The sequence below is a fragment of the Schistocerca piceifrons genome, chromosome 1, assembly GCF_021461385.2.
Source record: "Schistocerca piceifrons isolate TAMUIC-IGC-003096 chromosome 1, iqSchPice1.1, whole genome shotgun sequence".
In the NCBI taxonomy this organism is placed as follows: Eukaryota; Metazoa; Arthropoda; class Insecta; order Orthoptera; family Acrididae; genus Schistocerca; species Schistocerca piceifrons.
In genome coordinates this window covers 147,743,204-147,769,360 of record NC_060138.1, presented here as the reverse complement: position 1 = coordinate 147,769,360, position 26,157 = coordinate 147,743,204, and the positions used below count along the sequence as shown (strand labels likewise).

Below are 26,157 nucleotides of genomic sequence, written 5' to 3'. Positions count from 1 at the left end.
AAGAAGAGATTGTCCTGGAGGACAATCCTCATCGATATGTTAAAAACACCCTGGCAAATGGAACATCTTCCTGGCGAGAGTTGAGAGAGGGCACTTGGCTTCTGAGTGTGACAGCTCCAAAAGCAGAACATCCAAGATAGCGGCTGTCAAAAGATATGGACTGCTACCACATCCATGCCACCATTGGCAGATGATGACATCCAACCTCAGCCCACACTCACACTGCCTTTATGCCACCACAAGATGCTATTAACCAACTCCAATGCGCCTTCAGTTCCTGCCAGCAGCATTATCATCACCTGGTAAAGTGCACTACAGGTCTGTCATCCAAGTCTGCCTGCCAGTTCAGTATGTGTCTTAACAACCACAACTTGAAACCCTGGTAACGCTGAGTATTTTTTTGCTGATAATAGGAAAACTAATATGTAATTTAATTTATAATAGTAATTTGTAAATTGTACTTCTAGAACTGTCGTCCAAAAGCACTTCTGTTAATAAAAAAGAAAGGTTCATGATGAGACTCCATATGTTATTTCAGCTAGTGCTCCCAATCCATAATTTAATGTCCAAATGATGCACTCGAATGCATTTTAATATACTGTTATTATCAAATCCTAAAAAAAGTATCACTACATAAATAGTATCCAACAACTCTAAACTTTAATTTTAAGGACTTCAAAATATCTTCCATTTAGGCTGCAGAGGTCTGCAAATAAAATTGTAAATTATCTTTCAACTCACATGTAACTATTTGCATTTCATGTTTGTCTAAAAGAGATCCAGGTCTGCACTTAACATAGCCATTGTGGAGATATGTCTCTGAACTAGGGCATCTCTTACTGTTTGTAGCATTATAAAGAAAATTATATGTTTACCTGTGCAGCAACACAAAATTTGAACATTCTTAGAAATACATAAATGGTCAGCCATTCATGAGTCTTAGGCAAACATCGTCAGAAATACATAAAAAAACGTATACACACACCCATCAGCCAGAACTTTATGACCACGTACCTGATAGTCAGTATGTCCACCTTTGCATGGTAACAGCGGTGACAAATCGTGGCATGGAAGCAATGAGGCCTTGGTGGGTCACTGGAAGTAGTTGGCACCACATCTACACACAGAAGCCACACCTAATTCCTGTAAATTCTGGGGGGAAGGGGGGTGACGAGCTCTGCTGCCATGTTCAATCACATCCCAGTTGTGTTTGATTGGATTCAGACTTGGCGAATGAGAGGGCCGGCACGTCAGTGGGAACTGGCCACTGTGTTCCTCAAACCACGCTATCGCACTCCTGGTGTTGTGACATGGCACATTATCTTGTTGAAAAATGCCACTGCCTTCGGTAAACATGTGCATCATAAAGGGGTGTATGTGGTCTGCAACCTCTGTATGGTACTCCTAGGACATTGCACAAGCTCCACTGGAACCGTGGACACCCACATGAATGTTTCCCAGAGCATGATGGAGCCACCACCAGCTAGTCTCCGTCCTGCTGTTCAGGTATGAAGGAGCTGCTCTCCTGGAAGAGGACAGATTCACGCACTCCCATCGGCATTGGTGCATGCTTGGGTCATTGTCTGCAGAGGCCCATTTTTAGGAGCATTCAGTGCACTGTGTGTTCACACTAGTACTCTTCCCAGCATTAAAGTCTGATGTTAGTTCCATCACAGTTCGCCACCTATCCTGTTCTAGCAGTCTGCCTAGCCTACGACGTCCGACATCTCTAATGAGTGGTGGCTGCCCGACCCCATGACATCTGGACATGATTTCATTTTGATTTTGCTGTTTGGAGACATTTATCGCCGCACTCCTCGAACACCCGACAAGTTGTGCAGTGTCTGAAATGCTCATGCCGAGCCTTTGGACTGCCACAATTTGCCCTTGGTCAAACCCGGATAGAATTCACACCTTCCTCATACTACATATGCACAGAACGCTCAATGATACTACATACACCGTGCGTGTGTCTGACTAGCAGCCATTCCTTGCCAGGTAACACTGCTTATCGCCTGGATCGGTTTATACTGATAGTAGGTCAGTGGTCATAATGTTCTGGCCGATTAGTGCATCTGTATATAATCGTTGCCCACACCACTGCAGGGTGAATAATTCATTCTAGAAATACCCCCCCCCCCCCTCCCCCCAGGCTGTGGTTAAGGCACATCTCCCAATATCTTTCTGCCAGGAGTACTGCTTCTGCAAGATTTGTGGGAGGGCCTCTGTGAAGTTTGGAGGGTTGGAGATGAAGTCAAGTACTGGTGGAAATAAAGCTGTGAGGTTGGGCTGTGTGTTGTGCTTAGGTAGCTCAGTTTACAAACTTGCCCATGGAAGGCCAAAATCATCGGTTCGAGTGCTGGTCTGGCACACAGTTTTAAACTGCCAGAAAGTCATATTAGTGAATGCTCTGCTACCTGAGTGAAAAATTCATTCTGGGCTCAGTTTTCCCTTTTATCACATGATATCCTGTGAACCATGAATGAAGGTCAACAGGCAGATACCATATTCATAACTTTCCGGAAAGCATTTGACATGGTGCTTCCTTTGTCCTGTTGATAAACATCCGAGTATATGGAATAAGTTACCAGATAAGTGAGTGGATTGAAGACTTCTTAAGTAATAGAACACAGTACGTTGTCTTCGAGGGCAAGTTATCATCAGAGATACGGATGTCATCAGAAGTGCCCCAGGAAAGTCAGAGAGGACTCCACCCTCTCTCTCTCTCTCTCTCTCTCTCTCTCTCTCTCTCTCTCTCTCTGTCTCTCTCTCTGTCTCTCCATCTCTCCCTCTCTCTTTTTCTCTCTCTCTCTCCCTGCCTCCCTTAAGAGATAATGGGCACATTTTCTCGGGTGTTTTGGCAGATATTTGCAATTTTGTTTTTGCAATGTGTATCTGGAGTCTGCCCAAATTCTGCTCATCAAGTCACTTACTGTCAACAGAAAGCACAGATTTGTTTCTTGTTATAAAGAAACTGGGTTTTGAAGTGGAATTTTATGTACCAATTCAACAGAGCAGTCCTAAAACTGTTTAGTACAATATTTATTTAACTGGTATGTATTAACAGTGGCAATAAAACATGGAGAATAACCAGTACTCCAGCTGTGACAGCATTGCCCTGGCGTGCGCTGACTACTAACGCTATGCAGGAGTGCCACTAATGTACTGGTGATACTTCTTGTTTTATTGTCCTTGTTAATATGTACGGATAAAGTGAATATCACACTGGATTACTTTGAGTCTGCTCTGTAAAATGGGCATAGGAATGAGCAATATTTGTGTGGGCTGACTCCAGCTACACTTTGTGTGTGTGTGTGTGTGTGTGTGTGTGTGTGTGTGTGTGTGTGTGTGTAAATATTTCTGACTTGTCTGTTTTTCACTGCCGTTCTCCCACCTATATGCTCTTATTAACTCATACACGATGTTTTGGCAGTAATCTCTGTCTTGCATAGTACCGTATCTTCCACGCTTAAGCTTCTCAGGTTTTCAAATCTCTGTCGGTGCAGCCGCTGACAGTCAGTCTTTCCTTCTCATCCTGTCTGGTAAGTCTCTGCAGACCCGGTGTTCTGCGTGACTCTTCTGAACTGTGTCCCTTTTCCTTGGCCTCACCAGTCCTTCTACTTCACTCCTCTTCCTTCCTCTTCAACCCTTGTTCTAGGAGGAGCAGCCATTGGCTCTGGAAGCTTGCAAACTTTAATACCTTTACATGTGTCTTCTCCTGCCGCTGCGTGGTGAGTAGATTTTTTTGATTAAGTATTTAGGTGTAATGTTGCAAAGTCATACGAAATGTAACTAGTGCATAAGGATGGTGGTAGAGAAGGCAGTGATCAACTTCTGTTTATTGCGAGAATTTTAGGAAACTGTGATTTGTCTGTGAAGGAGGCTATGTTGGGAACAGTAGTGTTACCAGTTCTTGAGAGGTGTTAAGATTGTTTGGGATCCCCACCAGGTCATATTAAAGGAAGACATTGCAGCAATTGGGAGATGGGCTGCTAGATTTGTTACCAGTAGCTTCAGTCAACATGTGAGTATTACAGAGATGTTTCGTGAACTTCAGTGAGAATCCTTGGAGGGAAGATGGAATGTTATTGAGAAAATGTAGAGAACTGGTATTTGAAGCAGACTGCAGAATGATTCTACTGCCACCAATGTACATTTTGCATACGGACCATGAAGAGAAGAGATATTACGGGTAGTACAGAGGTGTACAGACTGTAGTTTTCTCCTGTGAATGGAAATGACTAATGATAGTGCAAGGTACCCTCTACCATGCACCATTTGGTGGCTTGCAGCATGTGTATGTAGAAGTAGCTGTAGACACGTACAGCGTGAAAACAAGAATGCTCCTAAGTTCCATGGCCCAAGGTCTAGATACAGTTTACATTGAATCAAAATATTTTGCATGTGTTGTAGCGACATTTTCACCCCCAGTGTTTACATACGTACCATTTTGTTATAAAATGGAAATGAAAGAAACACAATAAGAATCAAAAATAAAGATATGTAAATGAAAATAAATACAATAATGCAACAAAATTCAAGCAAAAATTAAACGTATTAATTAATAATTAACACTCATAAGTAAGCACAAGTAACAGTCCTTTTGCTGTCATTTGTACTGTTTTCTTACTTAAAATGTTTATTGATCTACACACTGAGGTGACAAAAGTTATGGTATAGTGATATGCACATAAACAGATGGCGGTAGTACCATGTACACAAGATATAAAAGTGCTGTGTGTTGACTCAGCTGTCATTTGTACACAGGTGATTCATCTGAAAAGGTGTCCAATGTAATTATGTCCGCAAGGCAGGAATTAAGACTTCGAATGTGAAATGGTAGATAGAGCTAGACTTGTGGGACATTTGGTTTCGGAAATCATTAGGGAATTCAGTATTCAGACATACAAAATGACTAGTGTGTGCTGAGAATATCAAATTTTAGGCATTACCTCTCACCACACATGATGCAGTGGCTGGCAGCCTTCACTTAAAAACCCAGAGCAACAACATTTGCATAGAGTTGTCAGTGCTAACGGACAATTAACACTGCATGGAATAATTGCAGAAATAAATGTGAGATGTATAATGAACGTATCAATTAGGACAGCGTGGTGAAATTTGATGTTAATAGGCTACGGCAGCAGACTGATGCAAGTGCCTTTGCTAACAACATGACACCACCTGCAGCAGCTCCCTGGGCCCATGATCATATCGGTTGGACTCTAGATGACTGTAAAACTGTAGCCTTGTCAGATGAGTCCCAATTTCAGTTGGTAGGAGCTGATGATAGGGTTTGAGTATGGCACAGATGCCACAAAGTCATGGACCCAAGTTGTCGACAGACCACTGTGCAAGCTGGTGGTGGATCCATAATGGTGTGGCCTGTGTTTATATGGAATGGACTGGGTCCTCTGGTCCAACTGAACCTATCATTGATTGGAAATAGTTATGTTCAGTTCCTTGGAGACCACTGGCAGAATTCATGGACTTCATGGTCCCAAAGAACAATGGAATTTTTATGGATGACAGTGCGCCATGTCACTGGCTTGCAGTTGTTCGCGATTGGTTTGAGGAACATTTTGGATAATGGAAGTGAATGATTTGACCACCCAGACCGGCGAACATGAATCCCATTGAACATTTATAGGACGTAATAAAGAGTTAAGTTGGTGCACAAAATCCTGCACCAGCAACACTTTCACAATTACGGACACTATAGAGGCAGCACGGCTCAGTATTTCTGCAGGGGCTTCAGATGACTTGTTGAGTCCATGGCATGTCAAGTTGCCGCACAGGGTTGGGCAAAAGGATATCTGGCACTATATGAGGAGCTGTTTTGTGATTTGACACCTCAGTGTATTAGTTGTTACAAGGAATTGCACTTTACACTATTTGCTGATGGGCTTTGCTCTCTTCATGTGCGGCAATCATAGACTTACAAAACTTTATTCATCCATCGGTTTAATACTGCAAACGTACAACCTTCATATCATGAACTTACAAAGTATCAGTAGATATAATGCTGCCTCATTTCTACTTGATATTAACCTGCCTTTCGTAAATATGCCGTTATGCTAGGAAATATTATCTCATGTTTCTCGCACTAAAGGTTTCTACTTGCCTCATACCTTCTACCAACAGATAAGCATTCAGTGCCACAGCCTTTTGGACTGTATATGGCCCAGTGCATAAATGGAATAACTTTGCTATTTCTGTTTGCATTTTTTAGATACTTCATGACTTTTGATGAGGACACGATCTCCCACTTTGAAAGTCATCTTCTGCACCCCCCCCTCCCCCCCCTCCCCCCTCTTTTCTCTCTCTTGTCAGCCTTCTTTAGTATGTATTGTCATGCTTTTTCAATTCTCTCGTCAAAATTTTCACCTTCATTTCCCATTTCTCCGTTTATAAGCTTTGTGCCCATAGTTTGATTTCATCTCAAGAAATGCAAATAGAGTGGCCATATCTGGTACTGCAATGAACACTTTATTGAAATATCTCTTGATTTCTGGAAGAAATGTGACCCATGCTTGAGTGCTTGTCCCATAGTAATATCCTAAAGTATACACCCAAATGATGTGTATATCTTTCAGCCATATTCAATTGAATGATGTAAATCAATGAAAATTTTACTTTTATCCCATTCTTTGCCAAGTCATTCTTCCACATTGACTGTGTAAATATTGTGACTTAATCTTGGAAACTACATTTTGGCGTCCTGCATTCTGGTATGCACAGTTTCAGAATCTGGAGATACCATGTCATTGTGGAACAGTTAGTTGCATACAGTTGTGAGTATTTAGTGAATGTATCCAAAATACAAAGAAGTGATGTCCTCCAAATTGCCCTTTTGGTAGTGGTCTATAGAAATCCGAGCAGAGAAACTCTTTCGGCGCACATGGTTTTGTAGCCTGAAACTTACCACAAATCACAGTGTATGCTACATATGCTGATGCAGGTCACAGCTGTTAATGATTGTTGCGATCCAGTTTTGTAGTGCCTTGCATTCCCTTTCAATACAAATAGTTCTTACAAGTTTTTGGTACTGATGTGACAAAGGTGACGATGGTACATTCTTTCAACATCCTTTACTAATTCCTCTGGTGGCTTCGATCCATCACATTCTATGTGAGGCAGGTACATCTCTTAATTTTGCACATTAAAGCCATTTTTAGAGCCATAAATCTGCACCACCAGACACAGTTGTGAATGAAGTCTTTTATCCTTCTTATGTTTGGCTGTAGGTGTTGTACTGTAACACTCTTCCTTCCCTAATTATGGAAAGCAGGTATGGTCCCACTTTGTCATTACCATGAACACCTCATCACTATGCCACAAATACTTATTATTACCAGTGCCCTGCACTGGGTTACAGCTGAGCCAGTCAGCTAGCTTGTTTTGTTTACCTTCAGAGAATAAAATCTCTAGGTCGTAATCTTGGATCAGCATTACCCAATGCGTGACACAGCTGCTTGTGAATCTGACAGACTTTATAAACATCAGCTCATGGCGGTTGGTATCAAGATACATCTTTCTTTCCACCATATAATTTCTGAATTGCTTGATAGCAAACACTGTGGCCAGTATTTCTAATTTTATTGTGGAATACTGCCTTTTCACATCTTGGTAGTTTTTGCCTGCATGTCACTCCTACCAACAAATTTCCTACATCATCAATGTGTTGTAAGCACACACCAAACCCTGTAATGCTTGCATCCCAATAGAGATGGAAAGGTTTTGTGTAGTGTGGCTGTCCCAAACACACACAGTCCTTAAATGCTCCCTTGGTGTTACTAAAAGTCTCCTCTTGCTCCTCACTCCATGTCCAATTCCTCCCCTGTTTGAGTAGCTCGTCCAGTAGAGTCAATAACAGTAAAATTCAGCACATGTTCTGGATAAAAACAGCATGATCCTAAAAGCTGGCGATGCCCTCCTTTCTCAATGGTCTTTTCATGTTAACTAGTTTGGTGATCTTTTCTTTGCAGGACTAATGTCCTTTTGTGAAATTTCAAATCTGAGGAATTTGAAATGTTAATGCATAGCCTGGGATTACGTGGTCTCAGTGTGACTCCACATGCTCTGAGAATGTCAAAAATCTCACCCAGATGGTGCAAATGATTGTCAAAAGTAGGCAATGCAATTACAATGTCATCAATATACACTGTGCAGAATGTTTTTAGTTCTAATATTAGGAATTTCATTATTGCTCACTCAGATGTCCAACTCTAGTCTTTTATGCCAGTGGAACTCTGTTGTACACACATTGGTTTCATTCAAGAACAAAAGTGCATTGTATTTTTGGCATGATGTGTCCAACTCCACTTGGTTGAATGCAGCATAATGTCTAGAGTGGTCAACCGTACTTTTCATTAAAACTGATGGAGGATATGTTGTAAAGGTTCAGGTTGCATGCTGTATGTTTATAACCATTCATTCAGTTCTTTTGCATCTAAATAACATCGGACACTCCCATCCTTTTTTGACACAACTGTGATCAGGTTTACATATCCTTATGTGGCATGAGAGATTGTCTGCTCCATTACCTGTATTGTGTCTCAGGCTGTTTCTCTGTTATTTGACAGTAAAAGAATACGATTTGATATGTAGATCTTTGCCTTCAATAAAATGAAATTTGTGTGACATTCCCTCAGTTTTTCCTGGTACATATGAAAATTTGTGTGGGTGTTTTTTGATCACCTTGTTTAAGCAAATGTTGCTCCCATAGTCCATTTTCCATCCCTGCTCTTCACTGCATGTATACTGGTGCTATCACTTCCACCTGACTTCTAATCTAATCAGTGCTGCAAACTTGTCGTACTGTTTTTATCTCCTAATCCTGGTAGCAGTATTATACCTCTTGTAAGTGTGTGTTGTTTTTTGTCTGGTATGTAACCTTTATTCTCTTAAAAGAGCTTTGGATATTGCTGTCATGTCTGATCTATTGTCATTGTAAGTTGTTACTTCAATGCCATTGGTGTTCATCTGAATCTGAGGACATTTAGTTTTGGACCACTTCATTTGTTTCGCAATCTAGATGACCTATATCTTTGCTTTGTGCCTGTGCTTTCCAATATTTCACTCTTGTTATGTGCATTACTAATGGTGTTTCCTGGATGTCCCCTTTCAATACTCTACTTTGACTGAACAGAAAACTGTTGCCTCCTTCATGTAGAGGCGAACCCCTGGTATTTTTCCACGTCACATCCCTCCTGTCTGCACTTAGTATTCATAGACTGATGATTTCTGTATGTCATGTTTCAATCTCTATAACCTCTGCTGAAATTTCGCGGGACACTTCCATTCAATTCCTGTCTTCTGTCACAAGAGATGCTACGGGAACTATTGTTATTATTGTGGATGAATCTTTGTAGTCTTGTACGTCCTCCTTGGTTATGTAATTTCGCAACTACTGACCACTTGTATGCTTCAAGCCATCCAAAGATCTAAGCTCTTCAATAATGTCATTGATTGGTTTTGTGCCAACAAGTGCACATTGTCTGGAAAAGTGACCTGGTAGCATCACATCACTCTTGTTCAGATGTTTTACAATGCAAATGACCTGCAAGAATGGCGAAGTGAAGAGACATAGATTGCCATATTCTGCCTTGAATCTGCATTGTATTGTCCGTTTTATGGCTAACTGTGCAGAAATGTTCCAATATAATTAAGTTAGAATGAGCAGTTGAGATCAAAATAATATTTGTTTATTTACCGGCTTCGGTTTATGTAAAAGCCATCTTCAGAATTCGTAGCTCCTATGGCCGGTGCTGGCAGCTCCTCGGTTGTCTTGTGATACCACAGTCGTACAATTGAGTGTATGATTATGGTATCATGAGACAACCGAGGAGCTGCCACCACCAGCCTTGGGGTGCCAAAAATTCTGAAGATGGCTTTTACGTAAGTTGAAATCAGTAAATAAACAAATATTACTGTGATCATTAGTGTTCATTCTAAGTTTAATATAGAATCAGGTCACTGTTCTCTCTAGACTATGTTGTCTAAATTTGTAAATGTTCCAATATGTTGCCAAGAACTTAACCTTAAGTCCTTGGTACATTGCTTGCTTTAAAGATGAGGCTGCGAACCACGCACATACCTTGCAGTCTAATGCTTGTTAGATTACTAACATCTTATTCCTCAGTAATTCCTTTTAAGTGAAAATATGCCTCAAGATTTATGAGAAGTGCTTTTGGGTTAAAATTTCTGTACGCCTGTATCTAGGTAAACGAATTTAAATTGCTGGGATACTTAAAAAGGGTGCATCTATGGTTATTTTTGTTCACAACACTGTCTTCCATCATAGTTATTTTCGTTCACAACACTATCTTCCATCATAAAGACCTCTTATTGGAGCTCTGTGAGGGCCTATAAAAATCTCGTGCTACAGTAATATATGCAGAGGCTTTGTTAAGTACATTTACACTGACAGCGATTTTGCTCTGTGTCTTTCTTACACTTCTATCATAATTCTCTTCTTTCTTTTCAGTCGCCAGTGTGTGTTCACTTTCTTGTTGTTGGGTTTCCGCCCGTAGATTTGCCTTCTGCTCTTGCTTAGAGTTCCTGTCAGTTTCTTCCAGAAATCTTTCATACCTCTGGCAAAGTCTCTCTTTGTCTTTACGTATTGCAAATTATTGTGTTCTATGAACTGTGCATCCCTACGATCAGCATTGTCCTTCAACATTGCAAACAACTCTCGTAACTTTTTGTTCCACATTAAATTTTTGTATCCCCATGATTTATTTAATTCTACTCTTGCCACTCTTTCTGTCCTGTACTGTCCATCAAACTTCTTGAATACTGAGTCTCCATCACATTCATGTCAAGCATTGCTTCGTCTGAATGCTTGTTGATTTCAGTTCCATGTCTCATAATCATTAACTATGTTCTGCTAGGCTACTGGAAATATTAAACACAAAAAGGTTGCTAATTTCCTCAAAAAAAAAAAAAAAAAAAAAAATCAACACAATGCTGATATGCAATGCTGAAATGACACAAATCGTACAGAATATCAAACACAAACACAGCAAATTACAATTGAAACAGTACTTCAGATGATAACCACTTTCGGATAACATACGACATGCAATTATACATCTTGTCCATAAATATGTTGATAACTACTTGCCATGTTTTTCTGGTAATTTATGTTAATATTACACAAAAATTACATTACTTTAGAAAAACAGTGTTTCAAAGCATTAAGAAATGTGCATAAAAACACAAAATCACCAATGGGCAGCTAACAACAAAACGTGCCTCATGTTGGGCACAATTTAAGTAGTGATAAAATTTTTTTAGCATTCGGTAATTTTATTTTATTTACATGAGTCAGAAGTAGCACAAAACTAAATCATGTGACTACAATATTAATGGGAATACTACTAAAACAATAATTTGTCATTTACTGTGTAGATAGTATACATAATAAACTAAATGATATTAACACAGGAGTGAGCAACAACAACAATACTGCCTTCATCCTTAGTTTACTCTTTATCACCACATGACACAAGACAGCATGGAAATTGGTACTGGTGATCTATTGTCTGTTCTCTTCTGCATTCAAATTGAACCAGTTTCTTGGAAAGTTCCCATTTGACAAGCATATACTTGGATTTACCAACACCTGACCTTAGCATGTTCAATAATAGGTGAGCCAATATAAAGTACCTCGGCATTTGATAATGAAGGTATATTAAATTGCACTTAGTGTGGCATTTGCACACTAAATAAAGGATTGAGAGTGCCAGCCACAAGAATGCATGATGATCAGTCATGAACTTTTATTTTTTTAGGAACAAAAGTGCTTTTGGAATGCAGCTCTACAGGTACAATTTATAACTTATTATTATTAATGAAATGAAACAATAGCTTGCCTATTTTCAGTAAAAAGATTCTGATCATCATTACCTGGGTTTCAAATGCATTTTACCAGGTGATGATAAGGCTGCTGGCAGCAGAACTGGAGGTTCGTGACATCTTGTGGTGGTGTGAAGGCAGGATGTGTGTGTGTGTGTGTGTGTGTGTGTGTGTGTGTGTGTGTGTGTGTGTGTGTGTGTGTGTACCAGTGGTGGCATGGATGCAGCAGCAGTACATGTCTGTTGGCAGCGACCAGGCTTGGATGTCCCACTTTGCAACAGTGGCACTCAAGAGGCCAAATGTCCCCTCTTGTCTCTCTGCCAGGAAAATGTCTCCTTTGCTGTCTCAGCAACTGGTGTGTTCTTTGCTGTATCGATGAAAAGTGTCCTCCAGGGCAATCTTGTGTTGTTCTCCAGAGCTCTCTCCCTGGGTGTGGCCATACACTCGATTGGCTAACTCATCCTATGGCCAGTCAAATTACTGTTCAGTATCATTGTTAAAAGCTTTGTAACCACCACAATTCCCATGGCTGGACAACCACATGCACATTACTGTAGCTGGAATTCCTCTTGCCTATCAAACTGCAAGTTGTCAATCAAGAATGGACGTCCTATGACCTGCCAGCGTACCCATTTGTCACCTCTGCCACTGCCAACATCTCTATTCACTTCAGCTTGATAGTGTTTTGGCTCTGCAATAATTCTCAGAATTCTCTTGGCAGGAGAGTACATGCAGATGCTAAAAAGGCTATTTCTGACAAGGTGTCCTCTCACCTGGCAAATTGCAGTCATCCATTTAACATTGATGCCTCACATCCTGTGGAGTTGCCCAGCTGCCACCTCCACCTCTGCATCTGATAATTCCCTTTTTTTCCAGGCTGACAATGTTTGTTTGAGTTGGCTACATCTCCCACACTCATCATAGCAGGAAGACATCTGCGAAGAGTGTTAAGAATGTTTATTCTCGTGCCATACAATAGTGACCGGGTGAAATGTCCCAGGGGCCCCTCGGCCCTGGGCCCGTGCCTACAAAAGGTGCAACCAGTGCCTTTCTTAGGTGGCTATTGTATGGGAGTGCTGTGTCACCTGGTCAGTACATCACGAGATTGTCTGCTTCAATATGCACATTGTAGAATTAGATGAAGAAAACATTGATATTTCCATGAAGTTTGAACTAACAATCTCTGGCCGCAAGAGAGATTCAGAAATGTTGTAAACTGGACAGTCTTACAAAGGAATACATTCAATATTTAATTCATGAAGAACATTCTGACATTAAAACTTGGAGGTTATGACGTAGAATGACTTAGCTGCACTTAGGTGCAGTTTTCTCAACAAATATTTCACTGCGCAATAGGACTGTCTGCTGCAGTGAAGTTCCTGGCACATTCAAAATTTATATCCAATGTAAACCTATTACGTTACACTATGGCTCTCTTCTGAAGTTTGCAGGTAGTTTCATTTCAGTATGCACCCTGTCACAGTGTGTAGGTAGTTTCATTTCAATGGTAGTTTCATTTCAGTGTGCACCCTGTAACAGAGTGTGAACTTTGTTATTGTTTTTATGTCTCTCTTTTCTTCTGAATATATGGAATATGGTTTATGTAGAGAATTGTTTAGTTCTTGGCCTTGAATATGCCTGCTAGAACTGCAGAGCTAGATGGAATACAGTGTTCGTGAGAATGAAGGCAAATTTAGGAGGAGTTGTGTTCAAATAGGTAATGTAAATCATATTAGGCAAATTATGGGATTAATTTTCCTCCAAGCTATAGGTGGTTTGTTTTGCTATTTGTCTTTAATTAATGTGCTTTATTTCTTGTGAACTAATTGTTGGTAAGACATTTTAGCTACATTGTTTTTAAGAATCTCCTTCCTAATCAGTTTAGTGTACAATGAGGAGCTGTACCAGATCACACAATCTGAAATAAATGAGAATTGATGTATGGAGCAATGTTTTCACCTACTTCAGTTCTCTCTGTTCCTCAAAGTTCATCAGATTCATCCAGCAGACAAAATGGTCTTAAACACCATGGACAACTTTTTCTTGCTTCAAAAAGAGGCTAAGACTATGTGGTTTTGCTGGGTTTCAGGACATATTGTAAGCCAGGGAAGTGAGCAAAATGATATATCAACCAAGGAGACTTCCAGGGAAACACTGTTGCACAATTTGCCATTCCCTTGCAGGATAATATATCAGTGTTGTCAGAAAGCCATGTGTCTGTTGGAGGAAGAGTGGAGGTGAGGAACAAGAAGATGAGGTTAGTAAAACCAACACAGTCTTACCACAGCATACTCTTGATTGTCAGATGTGCCATGATTTGTCTTTATATGCGGTACTGCTCTTCAAAACATGGCATTATACTCTGATCTATTTCCCACCAATTCATTGTACTTACAATGTAAACATTCCAAGGTAAATTATTTTAAACAAGTGCTTATTTGTTTTGGATAAGAGAGCAATTCTAAAACTGAATTGGGGTTTACAGAATGTGATGAGATGAGATCATATAAGTGTTAATCATATTTAAAAGTTTTATACCTGTCTTAACAGCCCCATAACTGTTGGAGTAAATTCTTTAATTTATTAACAAGTGGCAGGCCTACCCCTTTCTGCCTAGTAAGCCTGCAACTAAATTTATCTTCCACATGATTTTTAATTATTTTTCTTAATGTACTGTAGCTTGCATTTTATTAGACTTAATGTGTGTGAGCGCATGTTTCTGCTTATATTTTGCAGAATAATGTAGGAGGAAAAGAAAGTGAAATTCTTCGCTAGAGACATTAACCAACATGAAGTTAGTGAAGTCTGATATTGTCAGGAAGGAGACAGCAGTCTTAATGTAATTTATTAACATAAAAAAATTATGCAAAAAAACTGTTTATACCTAGACCACAATTTTCAGTGTACAATTATAGAATGACAATTAGTTTCAGTTGTTTTCTACAACTGTCTTCAGATTGTTCAAATCATAAAAAAGTGATGAAGAACATCATCATTAACTGTAGTCACACAATGAAATGCATTCAAAATGTGTGCCAACAACACTGACAGTGTGTGATCAGAAACTTCGTCATGAGCAAGCCAGTTTGTGAATGATAATCTTGCAAGATGATGGTAATAGAGAATGAAAATTGCTGGTTGCATTACTAAAACTTGCATCACATGCCCATGATTTGTAATTGTACAGTTGTAATTATAGTGAGAACAATATATGCAATGGTACAAGAATTGTCTGCTGTTCCACAGCCTGGCATTCAAAGGAGTGATCCAGCATGGGTCATGAAATAGTCACCTTTATAAAATGTGAAATGGCACTAGTTCATTCTGCCTGGCAAAAAATGTGTAGGCCAGGCAGACTGGAGTTCTGGCAGTGTTCTCCATGCCTCACAGCTGCTCCCCACCAACAGTTCCTGTAGTCATAAAGGAATGTAAGATCTGAAGATGATCTCATAGAAGATAGATCAAAACCGGTCATTTAAAAATGAAAGTAGACAACTTAAATATGATTGTGATAGTGTGCATCGAAATAAGTTTAAATATTAATAGATTGCTGTTTTTCCTAGAACAATATTCCAAAAGAAATAATTTAATCAGAAGATAGTTGTAGAAAACAACCAGAATTACTCATTGTGCTGTAGTTGCATATTGAAAATTGCAGTTTAGGCATAAATTTTTTTTTACGGAAACATTTTAGTTCATATTATTTTATTAAGTTTGGTTCTTTCATAAATTTGCAGTTTACTTTGTTTTGCTATAAAGTGGCCTGTACACATAACAGCATTTAAAATGAGAAAGATTTTGCTGGTTTGACAGATTTACTAATACATAAAAATCTCACTGCAACCAAAATAATACAAACTGTTTACAAAGTTTATTTAGAAAGAAGAAACACTTTCAGATAGAAACAGAAGGCAGAGTAGAGATAAGAAAAAAGGGATATAAAACTAACAGGAAACTCAGTAAATCTTTTCCATGTTCCATAAAAGGAATTGGATTCATAATTGTTGAAAAAAGCATGCTTCCTACTTTGTTCAACCACAGAACAGACTGCCTCCCTCAAAGATTTAAGTACTGCAGAGTTCCTGAAGTAAAGGAAGGACTATAATCTGAATTATGTTCACAAATTGTGATTTTTCGCCATAAGATCTGTACCATTGAGTCTAAATGGTTGGACAATTTGGCTGCTATGTGATTTACTCTCATTACTCAAGGTAATTTTACTATACAAATTCAGCATTTGCCTACTACATCTACATGTACAGGATGTCCCAGGAGGAATGGTCAGTGTTCAGGAATATGACAGGAACAATAATTTGAAATAAAAAAAACTTCATATGGACATATGCCCCACTCTGAATTGTTTCCAAAGTAGAACACGCTACGCTTATATCAGGCTTGCAACTACATAGAACAACTTGGTGTAAACGGAACAGAATCTGATTTGGAAGAACTAAGTCCTCCATGTATAAATAGCTACTCTGCATTACGTGAGTGTGAAGCTTCAGAGCAGACCATTATTGGCCACATTTTTGAGGAGTGTCCCAAGAGATGTTTCAGTGGAGACTGAGAGGATATGTTTGATGCTTCTCCAGCAACGTTGGAATGGATAACCTCTCTTGAACATCACTCTGTAAGGTCAATTGAGACTAGAGCTTTTGCATATCTCTTTTATAGTTTGGTGTGAAAATATTGCCATGAATTGTATGTATACGCATACAATCAATAATAAATTCAATGCAATCTTGGGAGAATATGGTGAGCTGCTTGTCGTAGTGCCTCTATACATTCTCTAATGGTGGCAGCAGCATCCATGATGTGACCAAGCAATTAATCTTACATAGTCAGCATTTGTTTGTACACCGCAGACTATCCAACCTCTTAAACAAAAATCTAATCGTGTAAAATCTTGCAATCTTGGTGGCCTGTTAATTGTACTACCACAATGTACAAATTCTCTTAAAAAAATGTAATTCTGTCTCATCACTCCCTTTTTGAAAATGGCTGGACCTGTCAACATGTTACCGACCGTGTTGTACCAAACGTTGTTCGAAAAATGAACTTGGAAGTTGCTTTCCACTGTAGTGCATGGATTTTCCTGTGGCCCTTTATGATTAAGTGTGTTGTTGATTCCAATGTGACTTCATCAGTGAATAGCAAATAATGATTGTTATTTAACAAATGACAAAATTCAAAAGTCTGGTAAACACTCTGTAATAAGGGATTCAATATGGCTGAAAGCTCCAATGGTGTTCTTCGACAGCAGCAGGAGTCTTATCATTGTAGAAGCCCCAACGCACACAGTATCTGCATGTTCTACATTAGTGTAGCTGTGTGGCCAGCACTTGTACACACACATTGAACTGATGCTTATCTCTGATACTCTTTCCATCCCTCACTCTACTTGCAACACCCGTTGGAAACTGCATCTTCATTGGGTTAGTTTAATGGCAGAAAGGTGTCGTCATTGAGTGACAGTTGGAGGATATAAGATGACTTTTGCAAAATTCATTGTGATGACTGGCAGCTCTCTCTAAACTTAAGTTAATGCAGATGAGTATGAAAAACATCCCATAATGTTTGAATAAAGCATTAGTTGTGTGCTGCTTGGCACAGTCACGTTAATTAAATGTCTAGGCATTATGCTCCAAAGAAAGATGAGATGGAATGTGCACCTAAGGATGGAAGTAGGGAAGGCATATTGTCAACTTAATGTTTATTAGAAGAGGAGACTGTGTGTAGAACACTAGAGCGACCTATTCCTCGGTACTGCTAGAATTTTGAGGATTCCCGGCAGGTCAGACTAAAGGAAGGCATAGAAGCAATTCAGAAGCGGGCTGTTAGATTTGTTACCAGTTGGTTCGATCAACACGCGAATGTTACGGATATGCTTAGTGAACTCGGATGAGAATCCCTAGAGGGAAGACAATGATCTTTGTGTGGAACACTACTGGAAAAATTTAAAGAACTGGCATTTGAAGCAGACTGCAGAATGACTGTAATGCTACCAGAGTACATTTCCTTGAGGCGTAAATTCATTTTTTCCCTCACTCTACCATATTTACCCGAATCTAAGCTGCACCTGAAGGAGGAAAAAAAAAATGCCTGAGTATAAGCCGCATAAAAAAAAAGACTCGAAATTCAGGGGGGAGAAAGTTATGGGCCACACTTCAAAACCAAAACAAAGTTGGTTCATTCTAACACAAGATACAAATTAGATAGAATGGATCAAGGTAGAGCTACAATAGTTGTGTTTGACTGATAAGTTTAGCAGTCGAAACTTATTTCGTAGATTAATTTACGCTTTCAGACATTTAAAACCACTTAAATTGTCTGCATAGAATTTCCAGTCGTAGAAGATTGAAAAATCAGTGCGAGAAGTCAGTTGTCATGCTACATTCGTGACTATATCGCTATTCAGCATAACAATAATACAAATGTAAACATTAAATGACATGTATTTTCTTTTGTGTTTGCTGTTTTCTCACTCTAGTTTGTTAGGTGGACAGGATTTAAATGAGGTAACAGTTAGTATGTAAAATTACATGGCATAACATTTACATTCTTATAGCACAAAGTGTGTGCGATTCAACATTCATAGGCGACATCTCTTGTCACGGGGATGTAGTGTCATCCATATTGACACTTGAAGATGAGCAACACTGAATTTATGTTTCTTTGTTGAAAGCTCTATTAAAATTCAATGATTGAAACTAGAATAAAGTAGTCTCGTCTTCTACTTTTTTATTTATTTTTACTAATGTAGAAGTTTTGGTGCCAGTATTTAGCCTCGCTCCTGCAAAGCGTGCATATGTAGCGCTCTTGTATTCAACGGCAAAAGTTTGTTGTGGCGGCACCCAGTACCATTTTTCACAACTTTGATTTGCTGTGCACTCAGTTCCGAGCTGTAACAGGTTTTTTTGCTCATGAAAAACAGAAAAAAAGTGTGACCAGAAAAGTAAATTACTTGTAATAGTAAAAGGTACCCACCACCATTCACAATACCCTGGCTTGTGGAGTATGTTTGTATCTGTAGATGCAGATTGATACGCCCTGTTCATGTTTTGTTTTGAAAATTAGTTCAAAAAGTACTGAGAATGAATAATTTCACACAGAAATTACATTTTTAAGGCATATCTAAATCAATTCACTACAGGTGCTCAGCCTTTGTCAAGGAAAACCTTTGCACAGTAGTTGTGCAGATTTATTGAGTATTGTAGGATTTTATTTTATTTTTTTTTTTTTTTTTTTGTGAAAGGGAGCACTAATTAATGTGACCAGTTCAACTCTGTTGGTGATTTGAGTAATGCGTAACCAACTCTTGGGATGCCCCCAAAGAAAAAAAATTCGAATATGTTTCCATCAGTTAAACACACAGCCTCGCCAACAGGTCTTGCTAGTCTCATCCACCATTATCCAAAAACAGTAAACTGTGTTTATGAATCAACACTGAAATATGCTGATTCTCCATCACAGTGGAACCAGAAGCTACTGCACTCAGCTGATGGTCAAACAGTTCCGTGAGTGTGGTACACAAAAACTGGTGGTAAGATGCTTCAGGTAATCGCACTGTCAAAAATGCAGCCACCCCCACAAAAAAAAAGCCTTTGATTGACAGCAATCACGTATGGGTTCTTGAAGTTCCATGCATGACTCACTGAAGGATGTTTAAGAAATACTGTCCAATATATCATGTCAGGTTATAGCAGCTTACATTATTTGAGAAGTACATGTGTAGTAGTACCAAAAAATGTTGGCAGAAGGTGTAATGTTTGCTACTGGTGGGTGCAACTTGAAAAAAGAAATTTACAGTGATAGAGATGCAACAGCAACATATTCAAGTTGAGTCTTGTGCTAAAATGGCAAGCCAAAAATTTACTGCTAGTGAAATGCGTCTTCTTTAATTTCAGTACTGAATTACACAAGCATCCATAGGCATGGTCAGGCAGCACAGTTTGGGTAATATATAGCAAGGCAATTGTGAAGCCATGTGGTTAACCATGTGCTTTAGCATGCCGCTTCCAGGCTTTACAGAGGCACACAGATGTTGGATCAAATTCGCCTAGCGGATTAATGATGAGGACTGTGCTGGCCACACTGTATGTCATTTTTAGGCAGTGTCTCACATCCAGCTATGCAAATATCCAGCTGGCGCGCATGTTACACAATTCACAAATATTTCAAAAACGTTCTCACACTTCTGCGCAGGCTAACGCTAGATACAAACAGGTTGGGTACACGAATTCCATCCCAGGGTGGAAGGTATATGGCCACCCCCTTCCACAGACAATACCAAATTCAGAATAACAAGCAGACCCCCTGAAGACATGGGATAAGGCAACAAAAAAGAAGGTAGCAAGTAAATTTTAGACATTTTGTTTGAAGATAAGAGCAAACAACTAAACATGTGGTACATAACTTCCCATTACAGTATACCCAGAAAAGTCTTTTAAGTTGGAGGATAACAACAGCTAGTTGCAGTACTCACTGCTACTCAGCCATTATTCATTTTAAAAATGTGCATTTTGCTACTGTGTGATTGATGGTGTAGCAGATAATGAAATTTATCAAATTGCAGAGTCTTTACAGTTTTTGTGAAAGCAGTGGAACCTATAGAGATATATTCAAATTATTTTGCACTAAAGATTTAGTATGGCAGTCACTTAACCCTACTATTGGTATATAAGACAACTGACACCTAAAAAATTCCGTAATTTTAAATGCCGTAATGCTGCAAATGTAATGACCAAAGCCAATTTGATACAGTTATGAATAAAGCTTTTCAACTTCAAATAAAGCTGGAGTAGTTAAAAAATGACCAACAACAATGCCTTTAACTATAACCTGATGGTTCTGTGTTTTGGGCTGACCATTTTAAATGTTCTTCAAATTGGATTGCAAACAGCATTTGTGATGTCGTATAAGCTTACACTTGGATATGTGCCTGTTACAGATACGAGCAGCTGATGGCCGTGGATATGTATTGCCTCATGGTGGTGTCGCAGCAGGATTACGTGGACGTGCCATTCTCTTACATGGCCTCAATTAGTTTACTAGATATTTTGTGCACACCAGTGCCATAATCCATCCTTTTGTGCTGGGCATTGCTGCTTACTGATGGTTGTCACGGTTGATGTTACTGATACAAATAGTAGTTCTTTTAAATTATTAGTGTTCACTGAAGTTCTTCATTCACAGTTGTGTGTTGCTTAGAGTTAACTTCCTGCTTATAAGGAGAGAGATAAAGATAGGGGCAAAATGAATTCTTTACAGAACCATGCTTTTATTATTTAAGGTATTATTTGAATTTATTTCTGTTCTTATCATGGATCAAGATTTTTTACCTCACAGGCGTTAATTTGTGGCATTTAGACAGTGGATTTATCATGTAATATTTTGGTACTGATGTCACTTGTCTGGTTGCCTTGTTTCTTCTGTGGCTGCATTATTTTGGGTATATTGAAATAAGTACAGTTACACTATGTGTAGTAGGCATTGCAGGTACATTGATTATTGGGATAGGTAATGGCTTACCTTCACATGCAGCTTAATGTCATTTAATTTTTTTAGTTGCTGTATGTGCCAACTTTGTGAACACTTAAATGTAAACCAGCTTACATTGTTAAACTGAACTAGTCTGATGCTACAAGTTAATGACGACAAACATGTAAACTAAAATATTCTTTTTTATTTTGTGGTATGTAATTTTCTCATCTGTCTTAAATGTAAAAAAGTTTCTGGGTCGATTAGAAGACAATACTGCAATTTGCAGATTTTTAAGTCGTGTATTGTAATATTTCAACGTGTTGTGCAGTATGAAACTGAATAGTCGTGTGTAATGGAATTTTTGGACTCATTGATAGACGTATAATACTCACCGAATAGCAATTAAAAGCAGCATTTCTAGCTGTGACACTATATTGTTGCAAAAATTTCTCTTTTGGCCATTCTTTTTTTGGTTTCTGGGATCACATGAATGTGATGACTTGAGTGATTTTTGGTTTGCATCACCATTAACATTTGCAATGCTGCAATCAAGAGTTTTTGTCATTGTGAATGAGAACTTGCAAATATATGAAAAGGAATTACTTCAAAGTTTGTATTCCTGTTGAAATACATTTTTCTCATAATGTGATTTGAAATTGTGCACCACTGAGTATCATAACCATACAGTTCTTCAGCCTGCATTTAACTTCTCTTTACTTTTTTTTAATTGCCTCCTTACATTTGTAAGTCAGTTCAAAGGTTTGAGGAAGGCAACAACTTATCACCTCCAATAGGACCATGCTTCATAAAGTACTGTGGTGTTCAGACCAACCTTCAGGTTGATGACAGTTTTACTTTTTACTTACACCTGGAGCATGTCTCATTTTTCAGTTGCTCTCAGTGGTGTGGAACCATTATAGAAAAATACTCTGGTGTCAATTAAGCTCACGTTCTTCCTTACGAAATGAACATGCCACCACCTTGAAACTGATGGTGTTAACGTGCTTCTTCTTCTTCTTCTTCTTCTTCATTTAAAGCTAGTTTCAAATTTAAGGTAGAGTTGAATAAAAATGCATTTGATTCTCATTTATGTTATTTACAGAAAATATATAAAACTGTACTGAGTTTTATTGTATTGCAGCTTTGCTTTCCATTTGTAAATTAGCATACTCTAGTCATAATATTGTACACTAAAAGTACCAGTTTGTGCCACATTTTAAAGGCTTCCATCAATGGAGTATCGGCAGTCTGATCATGTAAAATCCTTTTTCACTATCTTTTGGGTTTTTGGATTCGTCATTCATAAGGAGGAGTGGGTTGTACTTGACAAAAGATTTTTACTGAAGAATTGAATTGCAGGATCATTGTCCAGATATATTGCTATACTTAGCTTGTAAGTGAACATTCACGTCTTGCTGCACCAAGAAATTCTGTTGCTGTGTGTCCTGGTGCAACATAGTAAATCCTGCTTCTTCTTGAGGGTCTCTTTCACCACATATGTTTAAAGGCTAGTGTGATTTACATTTCATTCTGACCCTGCTCCCCTCCTTGACTTGTTAATTATTTGTTTCCAAGTACTTCGATTACAAATATACAGTTAGAGGGATGAGGTAGTACCGAGCTCTTCATTGGCTATATCCTTTACTTTACCAGGAAGTGATCTGAAGATGTTGCTGATGAATCTGGCCTACGCACATAGAGAAAGCAATTTTAATTTTAGAAGAATTGGCTTTTACAGAATATATGCACTGTATCTTCCTGATGTTACCTATTGTGACAACTGGACGAGTAATTGTTTTCGCTGTGTGTAATTTCAGGGTGTTAGTTTTGAATTTGTGATGTGTGTGTAACCTGTATTGTTACTGTTCTTCCATGATACGTGTATTTTATAACATATCTGCCTTTCATAATTAACAGTCTGTGATACAAAAGTTTTATGAACATTGTATACATGCATTAGAAGGTATTCAAGTGGACAGTATTTGCTTTCTTTCCAAAATAACAAAGTACTGTACTGTATTGGATTGTTTATATTTGAGTTTTTGTAGAATACAATGGAAGAAAATTTGACGCACTGTAGTTAATACTTGATATTGAATGTATATTATCCTTCGAAAATGTATATAAGGAATAAATATTTTATTTTTTTGTCGGTGTCTACTACTTTGACTTCTTATTAGAGCTGAAAGACTCTCTTTGGACATTGAGTTTATGATAATAAGGTAAGAGCACTGGTAAGCAGTGGGTAATGTTATAACTGCAAACAGCCATCACTGAATAACAAAAACTAGAAATACGTAAGACAGATGCACAGGGTGTTTCAAAATGAATTAACTGATTGTAGCCATTTATATCTATTGATACATGCTGTACAACAAGGATAAATTCCAGAATACCGTATCTTAGTTTTTTTCTGTGTTATGATCAGTTTGTAAATTCAATTGCAAAACAATATAAATTTACAATGCAATGAGTAGTGTGGGAAGAAAATGTGTGTTGATAGAATGAGGTGGCGTATAATTTTAGAGAAATACTGCTAGATGCCAGTTTATTCATTTATCATATTTATAACTTCAATCTGAAGGGGCATAGTGTCGAGTCAACAAAAAGTTTTTGTGTCTGATGTAGTTCAATGAGTAACTTGGTGATTACAATCCAGTTTCTGTTTTATTAGATTTTTAAATGGTTTGCCCCCACCGCAGGGAAAAAAGAAGTAAATTGTCATTTCTTTTGCCAGCTTGAAGAGAGAGGTTTTCAGTGCAAAGCTAAGACTCAAGATTGACCTCTTGCTTTTTATTTGGGAAACCTTTGAGTAGAGTTCACAAAAGTCTATTCACTATGCAAGCAGAGCACTTGCAATATCCCCTATGACTGTCTGGTGAGTGATGAGGTGACATTTGGCCTGCAAATCCTACCAGCTACTGTTAGTGCAAGCTCTTCATGTTGAGGAAGGAAGGAAATGTGTTGCCATCATCAGTGCAGTCTTAGAAACTTGGAAGAGGAGAAGAAGACATGAATTATACTACAGGTGATTTTTGGTGATGAAGCAAATTCCATGTTGGCGGTTAAGTTGGACGCCTCAGGCTGTTACTGTCTGCAGTCTCTATCTTCCACCGGATGGTGATGTCCCGCAGCATGTCTTGGCTGCGCTGGTAGCCCAATTGCCGCCACCTTTTCTGTTACTGGGTGACTTCAATGCCCATAACCCTCTGTGGGGTGGATCAGTGGCAACAGGCCGAGGCAGCATTGTTGAGCAAGTATTGTCACAACTTGATCTTTCTCTTTTAAATACTGGTGCCTTCACACATTTCAGTGTGGCGTATGGCATGTACTCGGCCATTGACCTTTCGATCTGCAGCCCTAGCCTATTACCATCTGTCCAATGGAGTGTGCATGATGACTTGTGTGGTAGTGACCACTTTCCGATCTTTCTGTCACTGCCACAACGTCACTCTTCTGGGCGCCCATGCAGATGGGCTATGAATAAGGCTGACTGGGACTTGTTACCTCCATTGCCACTATTGAGCCTCTTACCAATGATGCCATTGATGCGGTGGTTCACTTGGTCACCACCAGCATTGTTACTGCCAGAGAATCTGCCATTCCCTGTTCTTCTGGGTCCCCTCGGCGGAGGACTGTGCCTTGGTGGTCAACCGAGATCACCGAGGCGATTACAGGTCGCAGGCAGGCACTCCAGCGTCACAAGCAGCATCCCTCATTGGTACACCTCATTGCCTTTAAACAGCTCCGTGCGCAAGCCCGCCACCTTATTCGCCAACGCTGGGAAAGGTATGTATTGGCCTCCGTACCTCTCCATCGCATGTTTGGGCCAAGATTAGGCGTACCTGCACTTTCACTGAATGGAGCAGTCTGTACTGATTCCGACACAATTGCAAACCACTTACCAGAGCATTTTGCTCAGAGTTCCGCTTCTGCGAATTACCCACTGGCCTTCCGCTCCCTGAAAGAGCGGTTGGAACGTCGGAGCCTTTCATTTCACACGCGCCACCCTGAATCGTACAATGCTCCATTCAGTCGATGGGAATTCCAAAGTGCCCTAACCACTTGCCCTGATACGGCTCCCGAGCCAAATCGCATCCACTGATGCAAAAGTATAGGCATAAGTAGTCGGCATACAAGGAAACTGAGACAGATGTTCCCCCCGCCACAGCGAGCCCATTAATTGCAATTAAAAAGAGGCAGACACTTAAGACAGGTCCTTGCGGTACCCCATTCTCCTGAACTCGGGAGGATGCAGATGCTCAAACACCTCTCGGTGGACTGCCAGTGATGCCTCCCAAACCTTTTCAACTGTATCTGGGCCGGCCGCGGTGGTCTAACGGTTCTGGCGCTGCAGTCCGGAACCGCGGGACTGCTACGGTCGCAGGTTCGAATCCTGCCTCGGGCATGGGTGTGTGTGATGTCCTTAGGTTAGTTAGGTTTAAGTAGTTCTAAGTTCTAGGGGACTTATGATCTAAGATGTTGAGTCCCATAGTGCTCAGAGCCATATGAACCATTTTGAACTGTATCTGGGTTGAGGGTGAGTTCCTGTCACAATGGTGGGAAAGCTTCGTAATCCCCGTGTTGAAACCTGGCAAGGACCCACTGGAGGTAGACAGCTACCGCCCCATTAGCCTCACCAATGTTCTTTGCAAGTTGCTTGAACGCATGGTGAGCCAGAGGCTGAGTTGGCTACTAGAGTCTCAGGGCCTTCTGGCTCTGTCTCAGGGTAGGTTCCATAAGGGCCGCTCTGTCACTGATAATCTCGTGTGCCTGGAGTCTGACATCTGTACGGCCTTTGCCCGCCATCAG

At 39.5% G+C, this 26,157-nt stretch overlaps 1 protein-coding gene across 1 annotated transcript in view; it reads left to right on the top strand.

Moving 5' to 3' along the window:
* Positions 1–23,494, top strand: part of LOC124788689 (UPF0692 protein C19orf54 homolog) — a 50,171-nt gene extending 26,677 nt beyond the window's left edge. Inside the window, exon 4 of the mRNA XM_047255973.1 lies at positions 20,813–23,494. Coding sequence (XP_047111929.1) covers positions 20,813–20,908 — 96 coding nt within the window. The 3' untranslated portion in view covers positions 20,909–23,494. The remainder of the gene's footprint in view (positions 1–20,812) is intronic.
* The last annotated feature ends 2,663 nt before the right edge of the window (positions 23,495–26,157 follow it).